The 22100-nt window shown below is 43.4% G+C and overlaps 1 protein-coding gene across 3 annotated transcripts in view; it reads left to right on the forward strand.

The window, feature by feature from the left end:
* The window catches only part of LOC139576143 (E3 ubiquitin-protein ligase NEDD4-like), a 61077-nt gene that overhangs the window by 32756 nt on the left and 6221 nt on the right, over positions 1 to 22100 (forward strand). For 2 of the 3 annotated variants that reach the window (XM_071401876.1, XM_071401874.1), the window contains 9 exons: positions 8170 to 8220; positions 8694 to 8755; positions 9153 to 9249; positions 9830 to 9993; positions 10153 to 10276; positions 10844 to 11002; positions 11488 to 11577; positions 11860 to 11979; positions 17034 to 17237. In XM_071401876.1, coding sequence (XP_071257977.1) covers positions 8170 to 8220; positions 8694 to 8755; positions 9153 to 9249; positions 9830 to 9993; positions 10153 to 10276; positions 10844 to 11002; positions 11488 to 11577; positions 11860 to 11979; positions 17034 to 17237 — 1071 coding nt within the window. Of the gene's footprint in view, positions 1 to 4581; positions 4601 to 8169; positions 8221 to 8693; positions 8756 to 9152; positions 9250 to 9829; positions 9994 to 10152; positions 10277 to 10843; positions 11003 to 11487; positions 11578 to 11859; positions 11980 to 17033; positions 17238 to 22100 lie in introns of those variants that run through there. The other variant, XM_071401875.1, reaches the window with a different exon arrangement.

Consider the following 22100-nt stretch of genomic DNA (forward strand, 5'->3'; position numbering starts at 1 on the left):
AGTGCAGTGGAGGTAAACTAAAGGCATTGACTGACGAAGAGACAGGTTTTGTCTCTAGAGGCACCAGTTAAACCAGGTTAGGTCACCGCATGTGTGGGGGGTGGAACAAATGGGCTATCTAAGGCATATTGGGCAGGGCTAGGGGCTCTACAGTGAAATAAGACAATTACTAACCAAAACCGCAATAGACGAGGCATATTGTCATTAGGGAGAGGCATGTGTAGCCGAGTGATCATAGGGTCCAATGAGTAGCACTCGATGAGTCAGGGAGCCAAGTCCGTAGTCGCTGCTACGCTAGGCAAGCAGGAGACACGGCGATTCAGACAGCCAGCGGGCAGGGGCTAACAGATGGGCATCCGGCGACGTCGCAACGGAAGAGCCTGTTGAAACCACCTCGGACAGTTACGACAGACCAGAGCCTTTAGCTCAGTGTGGATGTTGCCTGTAATCCATGGCTTCTGGTTGGGGTATGTACTAGAGGTCGACCAATTAATCGGAATGGCCGATTAATTAGTGCCAATTTCAAGTTTTCATACCTATCGGTAATTGGTATTTTTGGACACCGATTTGCCGATTTAAAAATAAATATATATATATATACATTTTTTATATACAGTGGGGAGAACAAGTATTTGATACACTGCCGATTTTGCAGGTTTTCCTACTTACAAAGCATGTAGAGGTCTGTAATTTTTATCATAGGTAAACTTCAACTGTGAGAGACGGAATCTAAAACAAAAATCCAGAAAATCACATTGTATGATTTTTAAGTAATTCCTTTGCATTTTATTGCATGACATAAGTATTTGATCACCTACCAACCAGTAAGAATTCCGGCTCTCACAGACCTGTTAGTTTTTCTTTAAGAAGCCCTCCTGTTCTCCACTCATTACCTGTATTAACTGCACCTGTTTGAACTCGTTACCTGTATAAAAGACACCTGTACACACGCTCAATCAAACAGACTCCAACCTCTCCACAATGGCCAAGACCAGAGAGCTGTGTAAGGACATCAGGGATAAAATTGTAGACCTGCACAAGGCTGGGATGGGCTACAGGACAATAGGCAAGCAGCTTGGTGAGAAGGCAACAACTGTTGGCGCAATTATTAGAAAATGGAAGAAGTTCAAGATGACGGTCAATCACCCTCGGACTGGGGCTCCATGCAAGATATCACCTCGTGGGGCATCAATGATCATGAGGAAGGTGAGGGATCAGCCCAGAACTACACGGCAGGACCTGGTCAATGACCTGAAGAGAGCTGGGACCACAGTCTCAAAGAAAACCATTAGTAACACACTACGCCGTCATGGATTAAAATCCTGCAGCGCACGCAAGGTCCCCCTGCTCAAGCCAGCGCATGTCCAGGCCCGTCTGAAGTTTGCCAATGACCATCTGGATGATCCAGAGGAGGAATGGGAGAAGGTCATGTGGTCTGATGAGACAAAAATATAACTTTTTGGTCTAAACTCCACTCGCTGTGTTTGGAGGAAGAAGAAGGATGAGTACAACCCCAAGAACCCATCCCAACCGTGAAGCATGGAGGTGGAAACAACATTCTTTGGGGCTGCTTTTCTGCAAAGGGGACAGGACGACTGCACCGTATTGAGGGGAGGATGGATGGGGCCATGTATCGCGAGATCTTGGCCAACAACCTCCTTCCCTCAGTAAGAGCATTGAAGATGGGTCGTGGCTGGGTCTTCCAGCATGACAACGACCCGAAACACACAGCCAGGGCAACTAAGGAGTGGCTCCGTAAGAAGCATCTCAAGGTCCTGGAGTGGTCTAACCAGTCTCCAGACCTGAACCCAATAGAAAATCTTTGGAGGGAGCTGAAATTCCGTATTGCCCAGCGACAGCCCCGAAACCTGAAGGATCTGGAGAAGGTCTGTATGGAGGAGTGGGCCAAAATCCCTGCTGCAGTGTGTGCAAACCTGGTCAAGAACTACAGGAAATGTATGATCTCTGTAATTGCAAACAAAGGTTTCTGTACCAAATATTAAGTTCTGCTTTTCTGATGTATCAAATACTTATGTCATACAATAAAATGCAAAGGAATTACTTAAAAATCATACAATGTGATTTTCTGGATTTTTGGATTTTTAGATTCCGTCTCTCACAGTTGAAGTGTACCTATGATAAAAAATTACAGACCTCTACATGCTTTGTAAGTAGGAAAACCTGCAAAATCGGCAGTGTATCAAATACTTGTTCTCCCCACTGTATATATATATATTTTTTACACCTTTTATTCAACTAGGCAAGTCGGTTAAGAACACATTCTTATTTTCAATGACGGCCTAGGAACGGTGGGTTAACTGCCTTGTTCAGGGGCAGAACGACAGATTTTTACCTTGTCAGCTCTGGGATTCATTTTTGAAATCTTCCGGTTACTAGTCCAACGCTCTAACCACCTGCCTTATATTGCACTCCACGAGGAGCCTGCGTGGCAGGCTGACTACCTGTTACGCGAGGGCAGCAAGAAGCCAAGGTAAGTTGCTAGGTAGCATTAAACTTATCTTATAAAAAACAATCAATCTTAACATAATCACTAGTTAACTACACATGGTTGATGATATTACTAGTTTATCTAGCGTGTCCTGCGTTGCATATAATCGATGCGCCTACTTCGACAAACGGTGATGATTTAACAAGCGCATTTGCGGAAAAAAGCACTGTCGTTGCACCAATGTACCTAACCATAAACATCAATGCCTTTCTTTAAAATCAATACACAAGTATATATTTTTTAAATCTGCATATTTAGTTAATATTGCCTGCTAACTTTAATTTCTTATAATTAGGGAAATTGTGTCACTTCTCTTGCGTTCCGTGCAAGCAGTCAGGGTATATGCAGCAGTTTGGGCCGCCTGGCTCATTGCGAACTGTGTGAAGTCCATTTATTCCTAACAAAGGCCGTAATTAATTTGACAGAATTGTACATAATTATGACATAACATTGAAGGTTGTACAATGTAACAGCAATATTTAGACTTATGGATGCCACCTGTTAGATAAAATACGGAACTGTTCCGTATTTCACTGAAAGAATAATGTTGTTTTCGAAATTATAATTTCCGGATTCGACCATTTTAATGACCAAAGGCTCGTATTTCTGTGTGTTATTATGTTATAATTAAGTCTATGATTTGATAGAGCAGTCTGACTGAGCGATGGTAGGCAGCAGCAGGCTCGTAAGCATTCATTCAAACAGCACTTTCGTGCGTTTGCCAGCAGCTATTGCGCTGTTTATGACTTAAAGCCTATCAACTCCCGAGATTAGGCTGGTGTAACCGATGTGAAATGGCTAGCTAGTTAGCGGGGTGCGCGCTAATAGCGTTTCAAACATCACTCGCTCTGAGACTTGGAGTAGTTGTTCCCCTTGCTCTGCACGGGTAACGCTGCTTCGAGGGTGGCTGTTGTCGATGTGTTCCTGGTTCGAGCCCAGGTAGTGGCGAGGAGAGGGACGGAAGCTTATACTGTTACACTGGCAATACTAAAGTGCCTATAAGAACATCCAATAGTCAAAGGTATATGAAATACAAATCGTATAGAAAGAAATAGTGCTATAATTCCTATAATAACTACAACCTAAAACTTCTTACCTGGGAATATTGAAGACTCATGTTAAAAGGAACCACCAGCTTTCATATGTTCTCATGTTCTGAGCAAGGAACTTAAACGTTAGCTTTTTTTACATGGCACATATTGCACTTTTACTTTCTTTTCCAACACTTTGTTTTTGCATTATTTAAACCAAATTGAACATGTTTCCTTAATTATTTGAGGCTAAATTGATTTTATTTATGTATTATATTAAGTTAAAATCAGTGTTCATTCAGTATTGTTGTAATTGTCATTATTACAAATACATTTTAAAAATCGTTCGATTAATCGGTATCGGCTTTTTTTTGGTCCTCCAATAATCGGTATCGGCGTTGAGAAATCATAATCGGTTCGACCTCTAGTATGTACGTACGGTCACTGTGGGGACTACGTCATCGATGCACTTACTGATGAAGCCAATGACTGATGTTGTGTACTCCTCAATGCCATTGGAGGAATCCCGGAACATATTCCAGTCTGTGCTAGCAAAACAGTCCTGTAGCTTAGCATCTGCTTCATCTGACCACTTTTTTATTGATCTAGTCACTGGTGCTTCCTGCTTTAATTTTTGCCTGTAAGCAGGAATCAGGAGGATAGAATTATGGTCAGATTTGCCAAATGGATGGCGAGTAAGAGCTTTGTATGCGTCTCTGTGTGTGGATTAAAGGTGGTCCAGAGTTGTTGTTTTTTTTCTCTGGTTGCACATTTAACATGCTGAAAGAAATTTGGTAAAACTGATTCAAGTTTCCCTGCATTAAAGTCATCGATTTTATTCTCCAAAGATTGCACGTTTGTTAGCAGAATGGAAGGAAGTGGGGGTTTATTCGATCGCCTACGAATTCTCAGAAGGCAGCCCGCCCTCTGGCCCCTTTTTCTCTGCCTCATCTTCACACAAATCACGGGGATCTGGGCCTGTTCCCGAGAGAGCAGTATATAGTCCCCGTCGGACTCGTGAGACTTGTTAAAGGGGAAAAAAGGATTCTGCCAGTCTGTGGTGAGTAATCGCAGTCCTGATGTTCAGAAGTTATTTTCGGTCATAAGAGACGATAGCAGCAACATTATGTACAAAATAAGTTACAAACAACACAAATAAATGAACAAAAAAAAACAATCGGTTGGGGACACGTAAAACGTCTGCCTTCTTCTCCGGCACCATTTTACGCAATTAATGCCCATAATTTTGGAATGAGATGTTACACGAGCAGATGTCCACATACTTTTGGTCTGTAGTGCAGTTAAAACCTTTTTGGGATTGGGTTGATAGATTTACATGGAAATTAAGTTTATTTTCACCAGAAACCATTCTTGCTCCCATACACTTCTGACTTGATCAATCACACACTCCACTCTTGGTCATTTTGATATGGCTGGTTTGACAGTTCTTTGAGTGATGTTAGTAAGCATGTGATTAATCCCTTAATGAGTCCCCTCTGTGATGTTCCTGAGAGTAGAGGTCGACCGATTAATCGGAATGGCCGATTTAATTAGTGCCGATTTCAAGTTTTCATAACAATCGGAAATCGGTAATTTTGGACACCGATTTTGCCGATTTTTTTTACACCTTTATTTAGCTAGGCAAGTCAGTTAAGAACACATTCTTATTTTCAATGACGGCCTAGGAACGGTGGGTTAACTGCATTGTTCAGGGGCAGAACGACAGATTTTTACCTTGTCAGCTCAGGGATTCAATCTTGCAACCTTACGGTTAACTAGTCCAACGCTCTAACCACCTGCCTCACGAGGAGACCGCCTGTTAAGCGAATGCAGTAAGAAGCCAAGGTAAGTTGCTATCTAGCATTAAACTTATCTTATAAAAAACAATCAATCAATCATAATCACTAGTTATAACTACACATGGTTGATGATATTACTAGGTTATCTAGCGTGTCCTGCGTTGCATATAATCGATGCAATGCGCATTCGCGAAAAAGGACTGTCGTTGCTCCAACGTGTACCTAACCATAAACATCAATGCCTTTCTTAAAATCAATACACAGAAGTATATATTTTTAAACCTGCATATTTAGCTAAAAGAAATCCAAGTTAGCAGGCAATATTAACCAGGTGAAATTGGGTCAATTCTCTTGCGTTCATTGCACGCAGAGTCAGAGTTTATGCAACAGTTTGGGCTGCCTGGCTCATTGCGAACTAATTTGCCAGAATTTTATGTAATTATGACATAACATTGAAGGTTGTGCAATGTAACAGGAATATTTAGACTTATGGATGCCACCCGTTAGATAAAATACGGAACGGTTCCGTATTTCACTGAAAGAATAAACGTTTTGTTTTCGAGATGATAGTTTCTGGATTCGACCATATTAATGACATAAGGCTCGTATTTCTGTGTGTTATTATGTTATAATTAAGTCTATGATTTGATAGAGCAGTCTGACTGAGCGATGGTAGGCACCAGCAGGCTCGTAAGCATTCATTCAAACAGCACTTTCGTGAGTTTTGCCAGCAGCTCGTCGCTGTGCTTCAAGCATTGAGCTGTTTATGACTTCAAGCCTATCAACTCCCGAGATTAGGCTGGTGTAACCGATGTGAAATGGCTAGCTAGTTAGCGGGGTGCGCGCTAATAGCGTTTCAAACATCACTCGCTCTGAGACTTGGAGTAGTTGTTCCCCTGGTTCGAGCCCAGGTAGGGGCGAGGAGAGGGACGGAAGCTATACTGTTACACTGGCAATACTATAGCGCCTATAAGAACATCCAATAGTCAATATGAAATACAAATGGTAGAGAGAGAAATAGTGCTATAATTCCTATAATAACTACAACCTAAAACTTCTTACCTGGGAATATTGAAGGCTCCTGTTAAAAGGAACCACCAGCTTTCATGTTCTCATGTTCTGAGCAAGGAACTTAAACGTTAGCTTTTTTACATGGCACATATTGCACTTTTACTTTCTTCTCCAACACTTTGTTTTTGCATTATTTAAACCAAATTGAACATGTTTCATTTTATTTGAGGCTAAATTGATTTTATTTATGTATTATATTAAGTTAAAATAAGTGTTCATTCAGTATTGTTGTAATTGTCATTATTACAAATCTTTTGTTAAATCGGCCGATTTAATCGGTATCAGATTTTTTGGGTCCTCCAATAATCGGTATCGGCGTTGAAAAATCATAATCGGTCGACCTCTACCTGAGAGAATGTCACAGAGATCAGAATAGCAAATTCACAGGCTGTACATTGTGTCCCTCAACCTGGACTCTCCAAAGCCTGCTAATCTTGGCTTCACTGCCAAGGAAAGGCATGGGGAAGGAATGAGAGGAGAAGGGGAACAGTTTATATCCGTTCAATTGAACCGTCTCCATACCACTGCTGGGCAGTTTGATGTGCCGAGGGTGTTTATTTGGTCATGAAGCCGACCCGCACAACACTGTGTTTTCAGTTGTTGTTGATGTTGGGAGGTGGGTGATGTATGTTGCATAGGAACATGTTACAGTAACTGCGTTATAGCAGTGGTCACATTGGAGCCTGTCTCTAGAGACGTCACTCAGTCAGAATCACCTTTTCTAGAAAGGACACTGCTCCACAACTACATATTAAGACGTCTAATGAGGGCCTCCCGGGTGGCGCAGTGGTCTAGAGCACTGCATCGCAGTGCTATGCTGCGCCACCAGAGTCTGGGTTCGCGCCCAGGCTCTGTCGCAGCCGGCCGCGACCGGGAGGTCCGTGGGGCGACGCACAATTGGCTTAGCGTCGTCCGGGTTAGGGAGGGTTTGGCCGGTAGGGATATCCTTGTCTCATCGCGCTCCAGCGACTCCTGTGGCGGGCCGGGCGCAGTGCGCGCTAACCGAGGGGGCGGGTGCACGGTGTTTCCTCCGACACATTGGTGCGGCTGGCTTCCGGGTTGGAGGCGCGCTGTGTTAAGAAGCAGTGCGGCTAGGTTGGGTTGTGCTTCGGAGGACGCATGACTTTCGACCTTCGTCTCTCCCGAGCCCGTACGGGAGTTGTAGCGATGAGACAAGATAGTAATTACTAGCGATTGGATACCACGAAAAATTGGGGAGAAAAGGGGATAAAAAAAAAAAAAAAAAAAAAAAAAAAAAAAAAGACGTCTAATGCTCTAGCTATACTGTGGGCTGATAACCCCTGAATTATTCAATCCACATGTCTAATACAGGGGTTTCAAACCTTGGGGTGGGATCCCCTGAAATTGAAATGGGGGTTCCCTGAGAAAATTTGCAATCTTATCATACAAATTAATAACCTTTTTTCTCTTCAAATGGGTGTAAAATACAACATTTTAGTGTCAGCCTCTTACAATAACCTTTTACACTATTAGAATGCAATTTCATGTAATTATGTGTTGGGACAGCCTGCGGTATGTAAAATTGTGTGAATATGAATACACAGCATTAAAGGGATACTTTGTGATTTTGGCAATGAAGCCCTTTATCTTAATTTTTTTAATTTAACCTTTATTTGTGTGTGTGCGTGCGAGTCCGCAAACATGCCTGATACATTGTAACCACTCCCTTTTTTGATGGACTCTCATGAATGACTACTGTACATGACTCCCCATTACAATCTCTTATATCCTTCCACAGACACGTGATGACTTTCTGGGGCAGGTGGATGTACCATTACACCAGATACCGGTGAGCCAAGTGCAAGGAAATTGTTTATTTAGCGCTTGCATAATGTATGTGGAAACCAATTCTCCTAAATCAACATGTTTCCAATCCCATGTCTAAAGGAGTAGGATAGTCTCTGCTGTTTGGTGTTCCATGTTCTCCTTTAGATATAGTTTGTTGGAGATCTGTACACTTTACATAGTTACTTATCTTCACCAATGAACTGTCATAGGCGCACTCATGTAAACATAAACACCCTCATGTCAGAGTCCTTTCCACAACGTTGTCCATAGTTAGGGAATTACAGTCCTCCATGTTTGTTACTTTTGCCTTCCTTTTCATAGCATTTACAGCAGACCTACCTTACATCTGTCTACTGTCTATACAGGACTTGTTTACTGTTGATATACAGTTACTGCATGCATAGATGTTATACAGCAAATATCTTTATAGAGCATTTCAACTGTTTAAATACTTTTTATTTATTTTTATTTCAGACAGAAAATCCTAACATTGAAAGGCCATACACATTCAAGGATTTTCTACTTCACCCGAGAAGGTTGGCATTATTTCATGATTATTCAAGCCACTTATCCTTCCTGGTTTAACATGGATTTACTTTGTGACATTTTCCTTTACATTTTTATCACATTCAGTCTCTTGGCATTGCATAAATTAATTTGAATTATATCTTGAGTTCCATTCCAGTGAGTTTGCCTTTCTTTCCCGAGGTGTATAAATTAAGCTCAAATAGCTACATAAAGTACATATTGATTTTACCATGGAGACAGCTCAATTTCATATTTGAGTCAGTCACAAGAATAGATTGTTGGAATTACATTTATTGTGTATCTGATATTTGATACACCTAAGAGGCTCACATTACTGTGATTTAGAAAGTGCACTGTTTTCCATGTATATTGTTTGTTAAGTGTTTACTTTTTGTTTTGATGCAGTCACAAATCCAGGGTCAAAGGTCATCTCCGTCTGAAGATGACCTACCTACCCAAAAACAACTCAGAGGATGCTGCAGAACAGACTGAAGACATGGATGTAAGACCGCCACCCACCCACCCACCCAACCTGCCTCCTGCCCTCTTTGCCCCCTGACCCCCTGATATTGAATATTCCAATGCCGTCACCCCCCTCCTCCTTTGATTATACAGTGTCTAATCTACGTGCCTTGGCTGTTGCTCAGCCGGCGTGCTTCAGTATATACATGTAACAGCATATTGGTGCTCAGAGCCAGGAGAAAAGACACCAGGCTCGTTTTACCAGTGTCAAGCCAAGATGGCTGATTGCCTGCCATCTCCATCCTGATGTAGTTATTGATAAAACCAGCCAGTCATCATTCTTGAACATGCTTAATGTAAGCAGTGGCTAGGAACACCATGTCCAAAAGGCCAATCTATATTTGTCTCACCATGGGTCCAGGGCCTTTGATGAATATGCTGACATCTTCCTTAGAATGATTTGAAGCCAAACTTCAGTAAAGTATGAGTCCCTATGCTTGCCACTGAATTTTCTGAGTAATGGCCAAGACATTGTTTGACTTGAACAAACATGTAGAGGATTTGGGCAATGTTGACATCTGCATGTGCCATGTTGTGTAACAGTTGTTTTTGTTGTGCAGCCTAGCTGGGAGTTTTTAGAGGGCCAGGACATGTCCGGTCCCAGGCACAACCACCTGTTGCCTGCAATGCCCCCTGGCTGGGAGGAGAGGCAGGACAACCTGGGCAGGACCTACTATGTCAACCATGAAACCAGGACCACACAGTGGCACAGGCCCATAGTACAGTAAGTCTGGGGTTCTCCTGTCATGTCTTTATTCTGACAGCTTGAACTTAATCTAGCGCTATTTTAACGCATTGGTAGTATTGGAACACCTGGTTGGAATACAGTAACACCTGGTTGGTCAAGAGATGAAAAGTTGAGTGTGTGTGTTTCCCTATGTAGAGACAGCCAGGTAGAGGCAGAGCAGAGGCAAAACATCCACATGGAGGCACAGCACGCCTTCACCGCCCGCAGGCAGATCTCCGACCAAGAGGACTCCAACGACAGACAACAAGAGTCAACGGAGGTTATTTTCAAGTCGAATTTAAATTAATGTATTGAAAAATCACATTTAAAGTTAAATGTCACTTTAAATTCAAATGTAATTACAGTTATTCTCTTGAGTTTGATATTGAAATGGAGACGAGATTCTGTTATATCCTTTTGCGGTCTCTGGTACGATTATGAAACAACCGTACGTGGTGTGTGGTCCAACTACACGACCTATCTAAGATATATAGGCCCAAACCTATAAGGACCATATCTTACGACCATGTTTTCTGGTCCTAGCCCCTCTCTTTAGAGGCTGCTAACTGAGCAAATGACTAAATGTCAGGATAGTCCAGAGTGGCCCTTAACAAGATCAAGTTCACGATCAGGGTGTTCCATGAAGTCCCCCCCCAAAAAAAGATTGCCCTACTGAAATCATATCACATGTCAGTTTTATGTAATAACGTCACTCCGTGGCAGAACAAGCAGGCCAGAACTGTTTTCTTAGCTCACAACCAGATGAGAAGACAATGACTTAACACTATCAAGACATCCTTCAGAACAGATGGTAAACTCTTCATGTGTCTTGTTTCCTCTGCTCCAGAGTTGGGAAATCATAACAGAGGATGAGTCCACCTTGTACAACAGCCAGCGCTCCCCCCCTCCACCCCACTCCCCCCTGGAGTTTCACTCCTTCTGTGATGAGCTCAGTCGCCTCCAGGCCTCGGGTGCCACATCCGGCAACCGACGTACCTCCCTCCAGGTGAATAATTTACTGGCCAGTGCTGACCGGGCACCCGTTACCAATCGGCCGACACCCAAAGCCAGACTGGGGATATGCTTCCTGAACAGGGTCCTTCCACAGTTCCAAGAAGGGACTGAAAACACACTGTGTTATAACAACACAGCTGTAATCAGTCCCTCCAGTATTTCGCTGGGATTATTTGTGATATTAAAAAATGATAGATTTTGCCTAATCAATTCTAACATTTTACATGGCAATATGCAAAGTTTTTATCTGTGTGGCTTGATTGAACCATATTATGCAGTAAATGGGCACTGCTGATTGGTTGAAATTGCAAGCCCTTGCATAATATTAAAGATATTTAATGCAATTGCGGAATCCTTGAGGGACTGTAATATTTTAGTATTAGATGGGTATTAGTGCCTGTCTAGAGCTGGAGAATATGTGCCTATTAACACGTGTATGGGTAATGACTGTGGTTTCTGTCGTCTTGCTCTCTTCAGCTGCAGGGCCCTTCCAGTCATTCAAGTCACTCCAGTCGCAGAGGCAGTGCCCAGACACTGACAGTTGAGGAGCACCCTGTTCATCCTGTGGTGTGTGTTACGTTCCCTGAATCCCCTACGCACGCACGCACGCACAGGGAAGCACAGCACTCCTGTATTACAGCAGTATTTGTGGGATAGGGTCATCTGAGCTCAGCTTCAGCATGTAAGTGTGGCTTCCATAGTTTTCCCAGATGATGTAAGGACAGTGAGAATGCAGTCAGCAGGTTTGCGCATGTAGCTCAGTGATTCAGAGGAAGTTATTGTTCTATTCACTTGAGGTATTGTTGTATGGATTGTTTGATGCCTCTCTCTCTTTATGTTGTTCAATAGTTGTTAGCAACCTCAGCGGGGCTGCCTCCAGGCTGGGAGGAGAAGCAGGATAGTAAGAGCAGACCCTACTACGTTAATCACAACAGCAGGATAACCACTTGGACACGGCCAGTCATCCAGGTAGGCTGCATTCCTCCTTCTTTTGCTCTCACTCTCTCTCAAACCACAGTGCACTAAAGAAGCATTCAAAGTCATGTGAAAAGCCAATCAGGACCCACTTAACTTGTGTAGATACAGTGCCATTGGAAAGTATTCAGACCCCTTGACTTTTTCCACATTTTGTTACGTTACAGCCTTATTCTAAAAATGATTAAATCGTTTTTTTCCCTCATCAATTGACACACAATACCCCATAATGACAAAGCAAAAACAGGTTTCTAGAAACTTTTGCTAATTTATCAACAAACAAAAAAATAATAATAATAATTACATTTACACATTTACATTACTCAGTACTTTGTTGAAGCACCTTTGGCAGTGATTACAGCATTGAGTACTCTTGGGTATGACACAACAAGCTTGGCACACCTGTATTTGGGGAGTTTCTCCCCTTCTTCTCTGCAGATGCTCTCAAGCTCTGTCAGGTTGGATGGGGAGTGTCGCTGCACAGCTATTTTCAGGTTTTTCAAATCAAATCCAAATCAAAGTTTTTTTTGTCACGTGCGCCGATTACAACAGGTTACCTTACAGTGAAATGCTTACTTACAGGCTCTAACCAATGGTGCGGGAAAAAGGTGTGTGTGTCTGTGTGTGTGTGTGTGTGTAGGTAAGTAAGTAAAGAAATAAATAAAACAACAGTAAAAAGACATTTGCAAAAAGAGTAGCAAGGCTATATACAGACACCTGTTAGTCAGGCTTATTGAGGTAGTATGTACATGTAGGTTTTGTTAAAGTGACTATGCATATATGATGAACAGAGAGTAGCAGAAGTGTAAAAAGAGGGGTTGGCAGGTGGTGGAACACAATGCAGATAGCCCGGTTAGCCAATGTGCAGGAGCACTGGTTGGTCGGGCCAATTTAGGTAGTATGTACATGAATGTATAGTTAAAGTGACTATGCATATAAGATAAACAGAGAGTAGCAGCAGCGTAAAAGAGGGGTTGGGGGGGCACACAATGCAAATATTCCGGGTAACCATTTGGTTACCTGTTCAGGAGTTTTATGGCTTGGGGGTAAAAACTGTTGAGAAGCCTTTTTGTCCTAGACTTGGCACTCCGGTACCGCTTGCCATGCGGTAGTAGAGAGAACAGTCTATGACTGGGGTGGCTGAGGTCTTTGACAATTGTTAGGGCCTTCCTCTGACATCGCCTGGTGTAGAGGTCCTGGATGGCAGGCAGCTTTGCACCAGAGATGTACTGGGCCGTATACACTACCCTCTGAAGTGCCTTGCGGTCGGAGCCCGAGCAATTGCCGTACCAGGCAGTGATGCAACCGGTCAGGATGCTCTCGATGTTGCAGCTGTAGAACCTTTTGAGGATCTCAGGACCCATGCCAAATCTTTTTAGTTTCCAGAGGGGGAATAGGCTTTGTCGTGCCCTCTTCACGACTGTCTTGGTGTGTTTGGACCAATCTAGTTTGTTGTTAATGTGGACACCGAGGAATTTGAAGATCTCAACTGGCTCTACTACAGCCCCGTCGATGAGAATGGGGACGTGCTCGGTGCTCCTTTTCCTGTAGTCCACAATCATCTCCTTAGTCTTGGTTACGTTGAGGAATAGGTTGTTATTCTGGCACCACCCAGCCAGGTCTCTGACCTCCTCCCTATAGGCTGTCTCGTCGTTGTCGGTGATCAGGCCTACCTCTGTTGTGTCGTCAGCAAACTTAATGATGGTGTTGGAGTCGTGCCTGGCCATGCAGTCGTGGGTGAACAGGGAGTACAGGAGGGGACTGAGCACGCACCCCTGGGGAGCTCCAGTGTTGAGGATCAGCGTGGCAGATGTGTTGCAACCTACGCTCACCACCTCGGGGCGGCCTGTCAGGAAGTCCAGGATCCAGTTGCAGAGGGAGGTGTTTAGTCCCAGGTTCCTTAGCTTGGTGATGAGCTTTGTGGGTACTATGGTGTTGAACGCTGAGCTGTAGTCAATGAACAGCATTCTCACATAGGTGTTCCTTTTGTCCAGGTGGGAAAGGGCAGTGTAGAGTGCAATAGAGATTGCATCATCTGTGGATCTGTTTGGGCGGTATGCAAATTGGAGTGGGTCTAGGGTTTCTGGGATAATGGGGTTGATGTGAGCCATTACCAGCCTTTCAAAGCACTTCATGGCTACGGACGTGAGTGCTACGGGTCTGTAGTCATTTAGGCAGGTTGCCTTTGTGTTCTTGGGTACAGGGACTATGGTGGTCTGTTTGAAGCATGTTGGTATTATAGACAGGGACATGTTGAAAATGTCAGTGAAGACACCTGCCACTTGGTCAGCACATGCCCTGAGCACACGTCCTGGTAATCCATCTGGCCCCGCAGCCTTGTGTATGTTGACCTGTTTAAAGGTCTTACTCACGTTGGCTACGGAGAGCGTGATCACAGTTGTCCAGAACAGCTGATGCTCTCAAGTATGCCTCAGTGTTGCTTGCCTCGAAGCGAGCATAGAAGTGATTTAGCTTGTCTGGTAGGCTCGTGTCACTGGGCAGCTTGCGGCTGTGCTTCCCTTTGTAGTCTGTAATAGTTTGCAAGCCCTGCCACATCCGACGAGCATCGGAGCCGGTGTAGTATGATTCAATCTTAGCCCTGTATTGATGCTTTGCCTGATTGATGCTTTGCCTGATTGATGGTTCGTCGCAGGGCATAGTGGGATTTCTTGTAAGCTTCCGGGTTAGAGTCCCGCACCTTGAAAGCGGCAGCTCTACCCTTTAGCTCAGTGCGAATGTTGCCTGTAATCCATGGCTTCTGATTGGGGTATGTACGTACAGTCACTGTGGGGACGACGTCCTCAATGCACTTATTGATAAAGTCAGTGACTGATGTGGTGTATTCCTCAATGTCATCGGAAGAATCCCGGAACATGTTCCAGTCTGTGATAGCAAAGCAGTCCTGTAGTTTAGCATCTGCTTCATCTGACCATTTTTTTATAGACTGAGTCACTGGTGCTTCCTGCTTTAATTTTTGCTTGTAAGCAGGAATCAGGAGGATAGAGTTGTGGTCAGATTTACTAAATGGAGGGCGAGGGAGAGCTTTGTATGTGTCTCTGTGTGTGGAGTACAGGTGATCAATAATTTTTTTCCCTCTGGTTGCACATTTAACATGTTGATAGAGATTTGGTAGAACTGATTTAAGTTTCCCTGCATTAAAGTCTCCGGCCACTAGGAGCGCCGCCTCTGGGTGAGTGGTTTCCTGTTTGCTTATTTCCATATACAGCTGACTGAGTGCGGTCTTAGTGTCAGCATTTGTCTGTGGTGGTAAATAAACAGCCATGAAAAGTATAGCTGAGAACTCTCTATGCAAGTAGTGTGGCCTGCAATTTATCACAATATACTCTACTTCAGGCGAGCAGAATCTAGAGACTTCCTTAGATTTCGTGCACCAGCTGTTGTTTACAAATATGCACAGACCGCCCCCCCCTCGTCTTACCGGAGTGTGCTGTTCTATCCTGCCAGTGCAGCGTGTATCCCGCTAGCTGAATATCCATGTCGTCATTCAGCCACGATTCCATGAAGCATAGGATGTTACAGTTTTTGATGTCCCGTTGGATATTCGTAATCATACCTCGTCTAGTTTATTGTCCAATGATTGCACGTTGGCGAGTAATATTGACGGTAACGGCAGCTTTCCTAGTTGCCTTCTGCAGGTCCGGACGAGGCATCCGGCTCTTCGTCCTCTGCGTCGCTTCCTTTTGAGAATAATTGGGATGTCTGCCCTGTTGGGTGTTTGGAGAATATTGTGTGAGTCCTGCTTGTTGTTGTTGTTGTTGAAGAAATTTTCGTCTAATCCGAGGTGAGTGATCGTTGTCCTGATATCCAGAAGCTCTTTTCTTCCGTAAGATACGGTTGCAGAAACATTATGTACGAAATAATTAACAAATATCGCGGGGGAAAAAACACATAATAGCACAATTGGTTAGGAGACCGTAAAACGGCGGCCATCTCCTCCGGCGCCATTTTGTATTCTCCAGATATGTTCGATCGGGTTCAAGTCCAGGCTCTGGCTGTTCCACTCAAGGACATCAGAGACTTGTCCTGAAGCCCTGTGTTGTCTTGCCTGTGTTCTTAGGGTCGTTGTTCCAGTCTGAGGTCCTGAGCGCTCTGGAGCAGGTTTTCGTCAAGGATCTCTCTGAGCTTTGCGCCGTTCATCTTTGCCTCGATCCTGACTGGTCTCCCAGTTCTTGCCGCTGAAACACATCCCCACAGCATGATGCTGCCACCACCATGCTTCACCGTAAGGATGGTGCCAGGTTTCCTCCAGACGCTTGGCATTCAGGCCAAATAATTCAATCTTGGTTTCATCAGACCAGAGAATCTTGTTTCTCATGGTCTGAGAGTCTTTTGGTGCCTTTTGGCAAACTCCAAGCGGGCTGTCATGTGCCTTTTACTGAGGAGTGGCTTCTGTCTGGCCACTCTACAAGAAAGGCCTGATTGGTGGAGAGAGGGTTTTCCGTCTGGAAGTTTCTCCCATCTCCACAGAGGAACTCTAGAGCTCTGTCAGTGACCATCAAGGCCCTTCTCCTCTGACTGTTTTGGTATCCTTCCCCAAATCTGTGCCTCAGTACAATCCTCTGTCTGTGCTCTACGGACAATTCCTTCGACCTCGTGGCTTGGTTTTTGCTTTGACATGCACTGTCAACTGTGGAGCCTTTTATATAGACAGGTGTGTGCCTTTCCAAATCATGTCCAATCAATTGAATTTACCACAGGTGGACTCCAAGTTGTAGAAACTTGGAGTCAAGGATGATCAATGGAAACGGGATGCACCTGAGCTCAATTTCGAGTCTCATAGCAAAGGGTCTAAATACTTATGTAAAAAAGGTATTTCTGTTTTCACTTCGTCATTATGGGGTATTGTGAGGATAATTTTGTATTTAATCCATTTTAGAATACGGCTGTAACGTAACAAAATGTGAAAAAAGTCAAGGGGTCTGAAAACTCTCCGAAAGCACTGTAGATAATGTTGATGTAGAATCCAGTTCACCCTCCTATTGAGTATATCAATAGTGTTAATCTTTATCTCTCCTTCCATGGTCCAGATAACCTCAGACGCAGCAGCCCAAGCTGTTCTGTCCCAGAACGCCACTGTGTACCAGCCCCCCATGCTCTCTCCTGAGGGCTCCCCCCAGCACTCCCCCAGCTCACAGAGGGAGTGTGGCTTCATGCCGGCGGGCTGGGAGGTCCGCAATGCCCCCAACGGAAAACCCTTCTTCATCGACCACAACACTAAGACCACTTCCTGGGTGAGAGAGCAAGCACCTGCATACCACCACTCTTAAAAGGACATGCAGTATCAGTCAAAAGTTTGGACACACCTACTCATTAAAGGGTTTTTCTTTATTTGTACTATTTTCTACATTGTAGAATAATAATGAAGATGTCAAAACTATGAAATATCACATATGGAATCATGTAGTAACCAAAAAAGTGTTAAACCAATCAGTATATATTTTATATTAGAGATTCTTCAAAGTAGCCACCCTTTGCCTTGATGAGGCACACTCTTAGCATTCTCTCAACCAGCTTCATGAGGAATGCTTTTCCAACAGTCTTGAATGAGTTAGTGCATATGCTGAGCACTTGTTGACTACTTTTCCTTGACTCTGCGGTCCAACTCATCCCAAACCATCTCAATTGGGTTGAGGTCGGGTGATTGTGGATTCCAGGTCATCTGATGCAGCACTTCATCACTCTCCTTCTTGGTTAAATACCCCTTACACAGTCTGAAGGTGTGTTTTGGGTCATTGTCCTGTTGAAAAACAAATGATAATCCCACTAAGCGCAAACCAGATGGGATGGCGAATTGCTGCAGAATGCTGTGGTAGCCTTGAATTCTAAATAGATCACTGACAGTGTCACCAGCAAAGCACCCCCACACCATCACACCTCCTCCATGCTTCACGGTGGGAACCACACATGCGGAGATTCATTCGTATCACAAAGACACGGAGGTTGGAACCAAAAAGTTCAAATTTGGACTCATCAGACTAAAGGACAGATTTCCACCGGTCTAATGCCCATTGCTCGTTTTTCTTGGCCCAAGCAAGTCTCTTCTTCTTATTGGTGTCCTTGTGTATTGGTTTCTTTGCAGCAATCTCACCATGAAGGTCTGATTCATGCAGTCTCCTCTGAACAGTTGATGTTGAGGATGTGTCTGTTACTTGGACTCTGTGAAGCATTTATTTTGGCTGCAATTTGAGTGTGTTTTCTCTAATGACCTTTTCTGCAGCAGAGGTACCTCTGGTTCTTCCTTTCCTGTGGCGGTCCTCATGAGAGCCAGTTTTATCATAGCGCTTGATTGTTTTTGCGATTGCACTTGAATTAGCTTTCAAAGTTATTGACATTTTCTGGATTGACTGACCTTCATGTCTTAAAGTAATGATGGCGTGTCGTTTCTCTTTGTTTATTTGAGCTGTTCTTGCCATAATATGGGCTTGGAATTTTACCAAATAGGGCTATCTTCTGTAACCACCCCTACCTGACCCAAACTGCTACAGACCTATATCTATCCTACCCTGCCTTTCTAAGGTCTTCAAAAGCCAAGTCAACAAACAGATTACCGACCATTTCGAATCCCACCGCACCTTCTCCGCTATGCAATCTGGTTTCAGAGCTGATCATTGTTGCACCTCAGCCATGCTCAAGGTCCTAAACGATATCTTAACCGCCATCAATAAGAAACAATACTGTGCAGCCGTATTCATCGACCTGGCCAAGGCTTTCGACTCTGTCAATCACCACATCCTCATCGGCAGACTCGATAGCCTTGGCTTCTCAAATGACTGCCTCGCCTGGTTCACCAACTACTTCTCAGATAGAGTTCAGTGTGTCAAATCGGAGGGCCTGTTGTCCGGGCCTCTGGCAGTCTCTATGGGGGTGCCACAGGGTTCAATTCTTGGGCCGACTCTCTTCTCTGTATACATCAATGATGTCGCTCTTGCTGCTGGTGAGTCTCTGATCCACTTCTACGCAGACGACACCATTCTGTATACTTCTGGCCCTTCTTTGGACACTGTGTTAACAACCCTCCAGACGAGCTTCAATGCCATACAACTCTCCTTCCGTGCTCTTAAATATAAGTAAAACTAAATGCATGCTCTTCAACCGATCGCTGCCTGCACCTGCCCGCCCGTCCAGCATCACTACTCTGGACGGTTATGACTTAAATCGGTCGACCTCTAGTCCACATATTCTATCGGAATGGCCGATTAATTAGGGCCGATTTCAAGTTTTCATAACAATCAGAAATCGGTAATTTTGGACGCCAATATTGCCGATATTTTTTATTATAATATTTTTATATATATTTTTAATTTATTTTTTACACCTTTATTTAACTAGGCAAGTCAGTTAAGAACACATTCTTATTTTCACTGACGTGGGTTAACTGCCTTGTTCAGGGGCAGAACGACAGATTTTTACCTTGTCAGCTCAGTGATTCAATCTTGCAACCCTACGGTTAACTAGTCCAACGCTCTAACCACCTGCCTCACGAGGAGCCCGCCTGTTACGTGAATGCAGTAAGAAGCCAAGGTAAGTTGCTATCTAGCATTAAACTTATCTTATAACAAACAATCAATCAATCAATCATAATCACTAGTTATAACTACACATGGTTGATGATATTACTAGGTTATCTAGCGTGTCCTGCGTTGCATATAATCGATGATAAAAGGACTGTCGTTGCTCCAACGTGTACCTAACCATAAACATCAATGCCTTTCTTAAAATCAATACACAGAAGTATATATTTTTAAACCTGCATATTTAGCAAAAAGAAATCCAAGTTAGCAGGCAATATTAACCAGGTGAAATTGGGTCACTTCTCTTGCATTCATTGCACGCCGAGTCAGAGTTTATGCAACAGTTTGGGCTGCCTGGCTCATTGCGAACTAATTTGCCAGAATTTTATGTAATTATGACATAACATTGAAGGTTGTGCAATGTAACAGGAATATTTAGACTTATGGATGCCACCCGTTAGATAAAATACGGAACGTTTCCGTATTTCACTGAAAGAATAAACGTTTTGTTTTCGAGATGATAGTTTCTGGATTCGACCATATTAATGACCTAAGGCTCATATTTCTGTGTGTTATTATGTTATAATTAAGTCTATGATTTGATAGAGCAGTCTGACTGAGCGATGGTAGGCACCAGCAGGCTCGTAAGCATTCATTCAAACAGCACTTTCGTGCGTTTTGCCAGCAGCTCGTCACTGTGCTTCAAGCATTGCGCTGTTTATGACTTCAAGCCTATCAACTCCCGAGATTAGGCTGGTGTAACCGATGTGAAATGGCTAGCTAGTTAGCGGGGTGCGCGCTAATAACTTTTCAAACGTCACTCGCTCTGAGACTTGGAGTAGTTGTTCCCCTTGCTCTGCATGGGTAACGCTGCTTCGTGGGTGGCTGTTGTCGATGTGTTCCTGGTTCGAGCCCAGGTAGCGGCGAGGAGAGGGATGGAAGCTTATACTGTTACACTGGCAATACTAAAGTGCCTATAAGAACATCTAATAGTCAAAGGTATATGAAATACAAATCGTATACAGAGAAATAGTCCTATAATTCCTATAATAACTACAACCTAAAACTTCTTACCTGGGAATATTGAAGACTCATGTTGAAAGGAACCACCCGCTTTCATATGTTCTCATGTTCTGAGCAAGGAACTTAAACGTTAGCTTTCTTACATGGCACATATTGCACTTTCACTTTCTTCTCCAACACTTTGTTTTTGCATTATTTAAACCAAATTGAACATGTTTCATTATTTATTTGGGGCTAAATTGATTTTATTGATGTATTATATTAAGTTAAAATCAGTATTCATTCAGTATTGTTGTAATTGTCATTATTACAAATACATTTTCAAAATCGGCCGATTAATCGGTATCTGCTTTTTTTGGTCCTCCAATAATCGGTATTGGGGTTGAAAAATCATAATCGGTCGACCTCTAATGTGGACAACTACAAATACCTAGGTGTCTGGTTAGACTGTAAACTCTCCTTCCAGACTCACATCAAACATCTCCAATCCAAAGTTAAATCTAGAATTGGCTTCCTATTTCGCAACAAAGCATCCTTCACTCATGCTGCCAAACATACCCTCGTAAAACTGACCATCCTACCGATCCTCGACTTCAGCGATGTCATTTACAAAATAGCCTCCAATACCCTACTCATTAAATTGGATGCAGTCTATCACAGTGCCATCCGTTTTGTCACCAAAGCCCCATATACTACCCACCACTGCGATCTGTACGCTCTCGTTGGCTGGCTCTCGCTTCATACTCGTCGCCAAACCCACTGGCTCCAGGTCATCTACAAGACCCTGCTAGGTAAAGTCCCCCCTTATCTCAGCTCGCTGGTCACCATAGCACGCGCTCCAGCAGGTATATCTCTCTGGTCACCCCCAAAGCCAATTCCTCCTTTGGCCGCCTCTCCTTCCAGTTCTCTGCTGCCAGTGACTGGAACGACCTACAAAAATCTCTGAAGCTGGAAACACTTATCTCCCTCACTAGCTTTAAGCACCAGCTGTCAGAGCAGCTCACAGATTACTGCACCTGTACATAGCCCATCTATAATTTACCCCAAACAACTACCTCTTCCCCTACTGTATTTATTTATTTTTCTCCTTTGCACCCCATTATTTCTATTTCTACTTTGCAAATTTTTCCACTGCAAATCTACCATTCCAGTGTTTTACTTGCTATATTGTATTTACTTCGCCACCATGGCCTTTTTTTTGCATTTACCTCCCTTATCTCACCTCATTTGCTCACATTGTATATAGACTTATTTTTCTACTGTATTATTGACTGTATGTTTTACTCCATGTGTAACTCTGTTTTGTTGTATGTGTCGAACTGCTTTGCTTTATCTTGGCCAGGTCGCAATTGTAAATTAGAACTTGTTTTCAACTTACCTACCTGGTTAAAAAGTTCCATAAATTAACTTTTACCAAGGCACACCTGTTAATTGAAATGCATTCCAGGTGACTACATCATGGAGCTGGTTGAGAGAATGCCAAGAGTGTGCAAATCTGTCATCAAGGCAAAGGGTGGCTACTTTGAAGAATCTCAAATATATTTATTTTTTAAATGATTT

This window comes from Salvelinus alpinus, chromosome 5 (genome assembly GCF_045679555.1).
Source record: "Salvelinus alpinus chromosome 5, SLU_Salpinus.1, whole genome shotgun sequence".
Classification (NCBI taxonomy): Eukaryota; Metazoa; Chordata; class Actinopteri; order Salmoniformes; family Salmonidae; genus Salvelinus; species Salvelinus alpinus.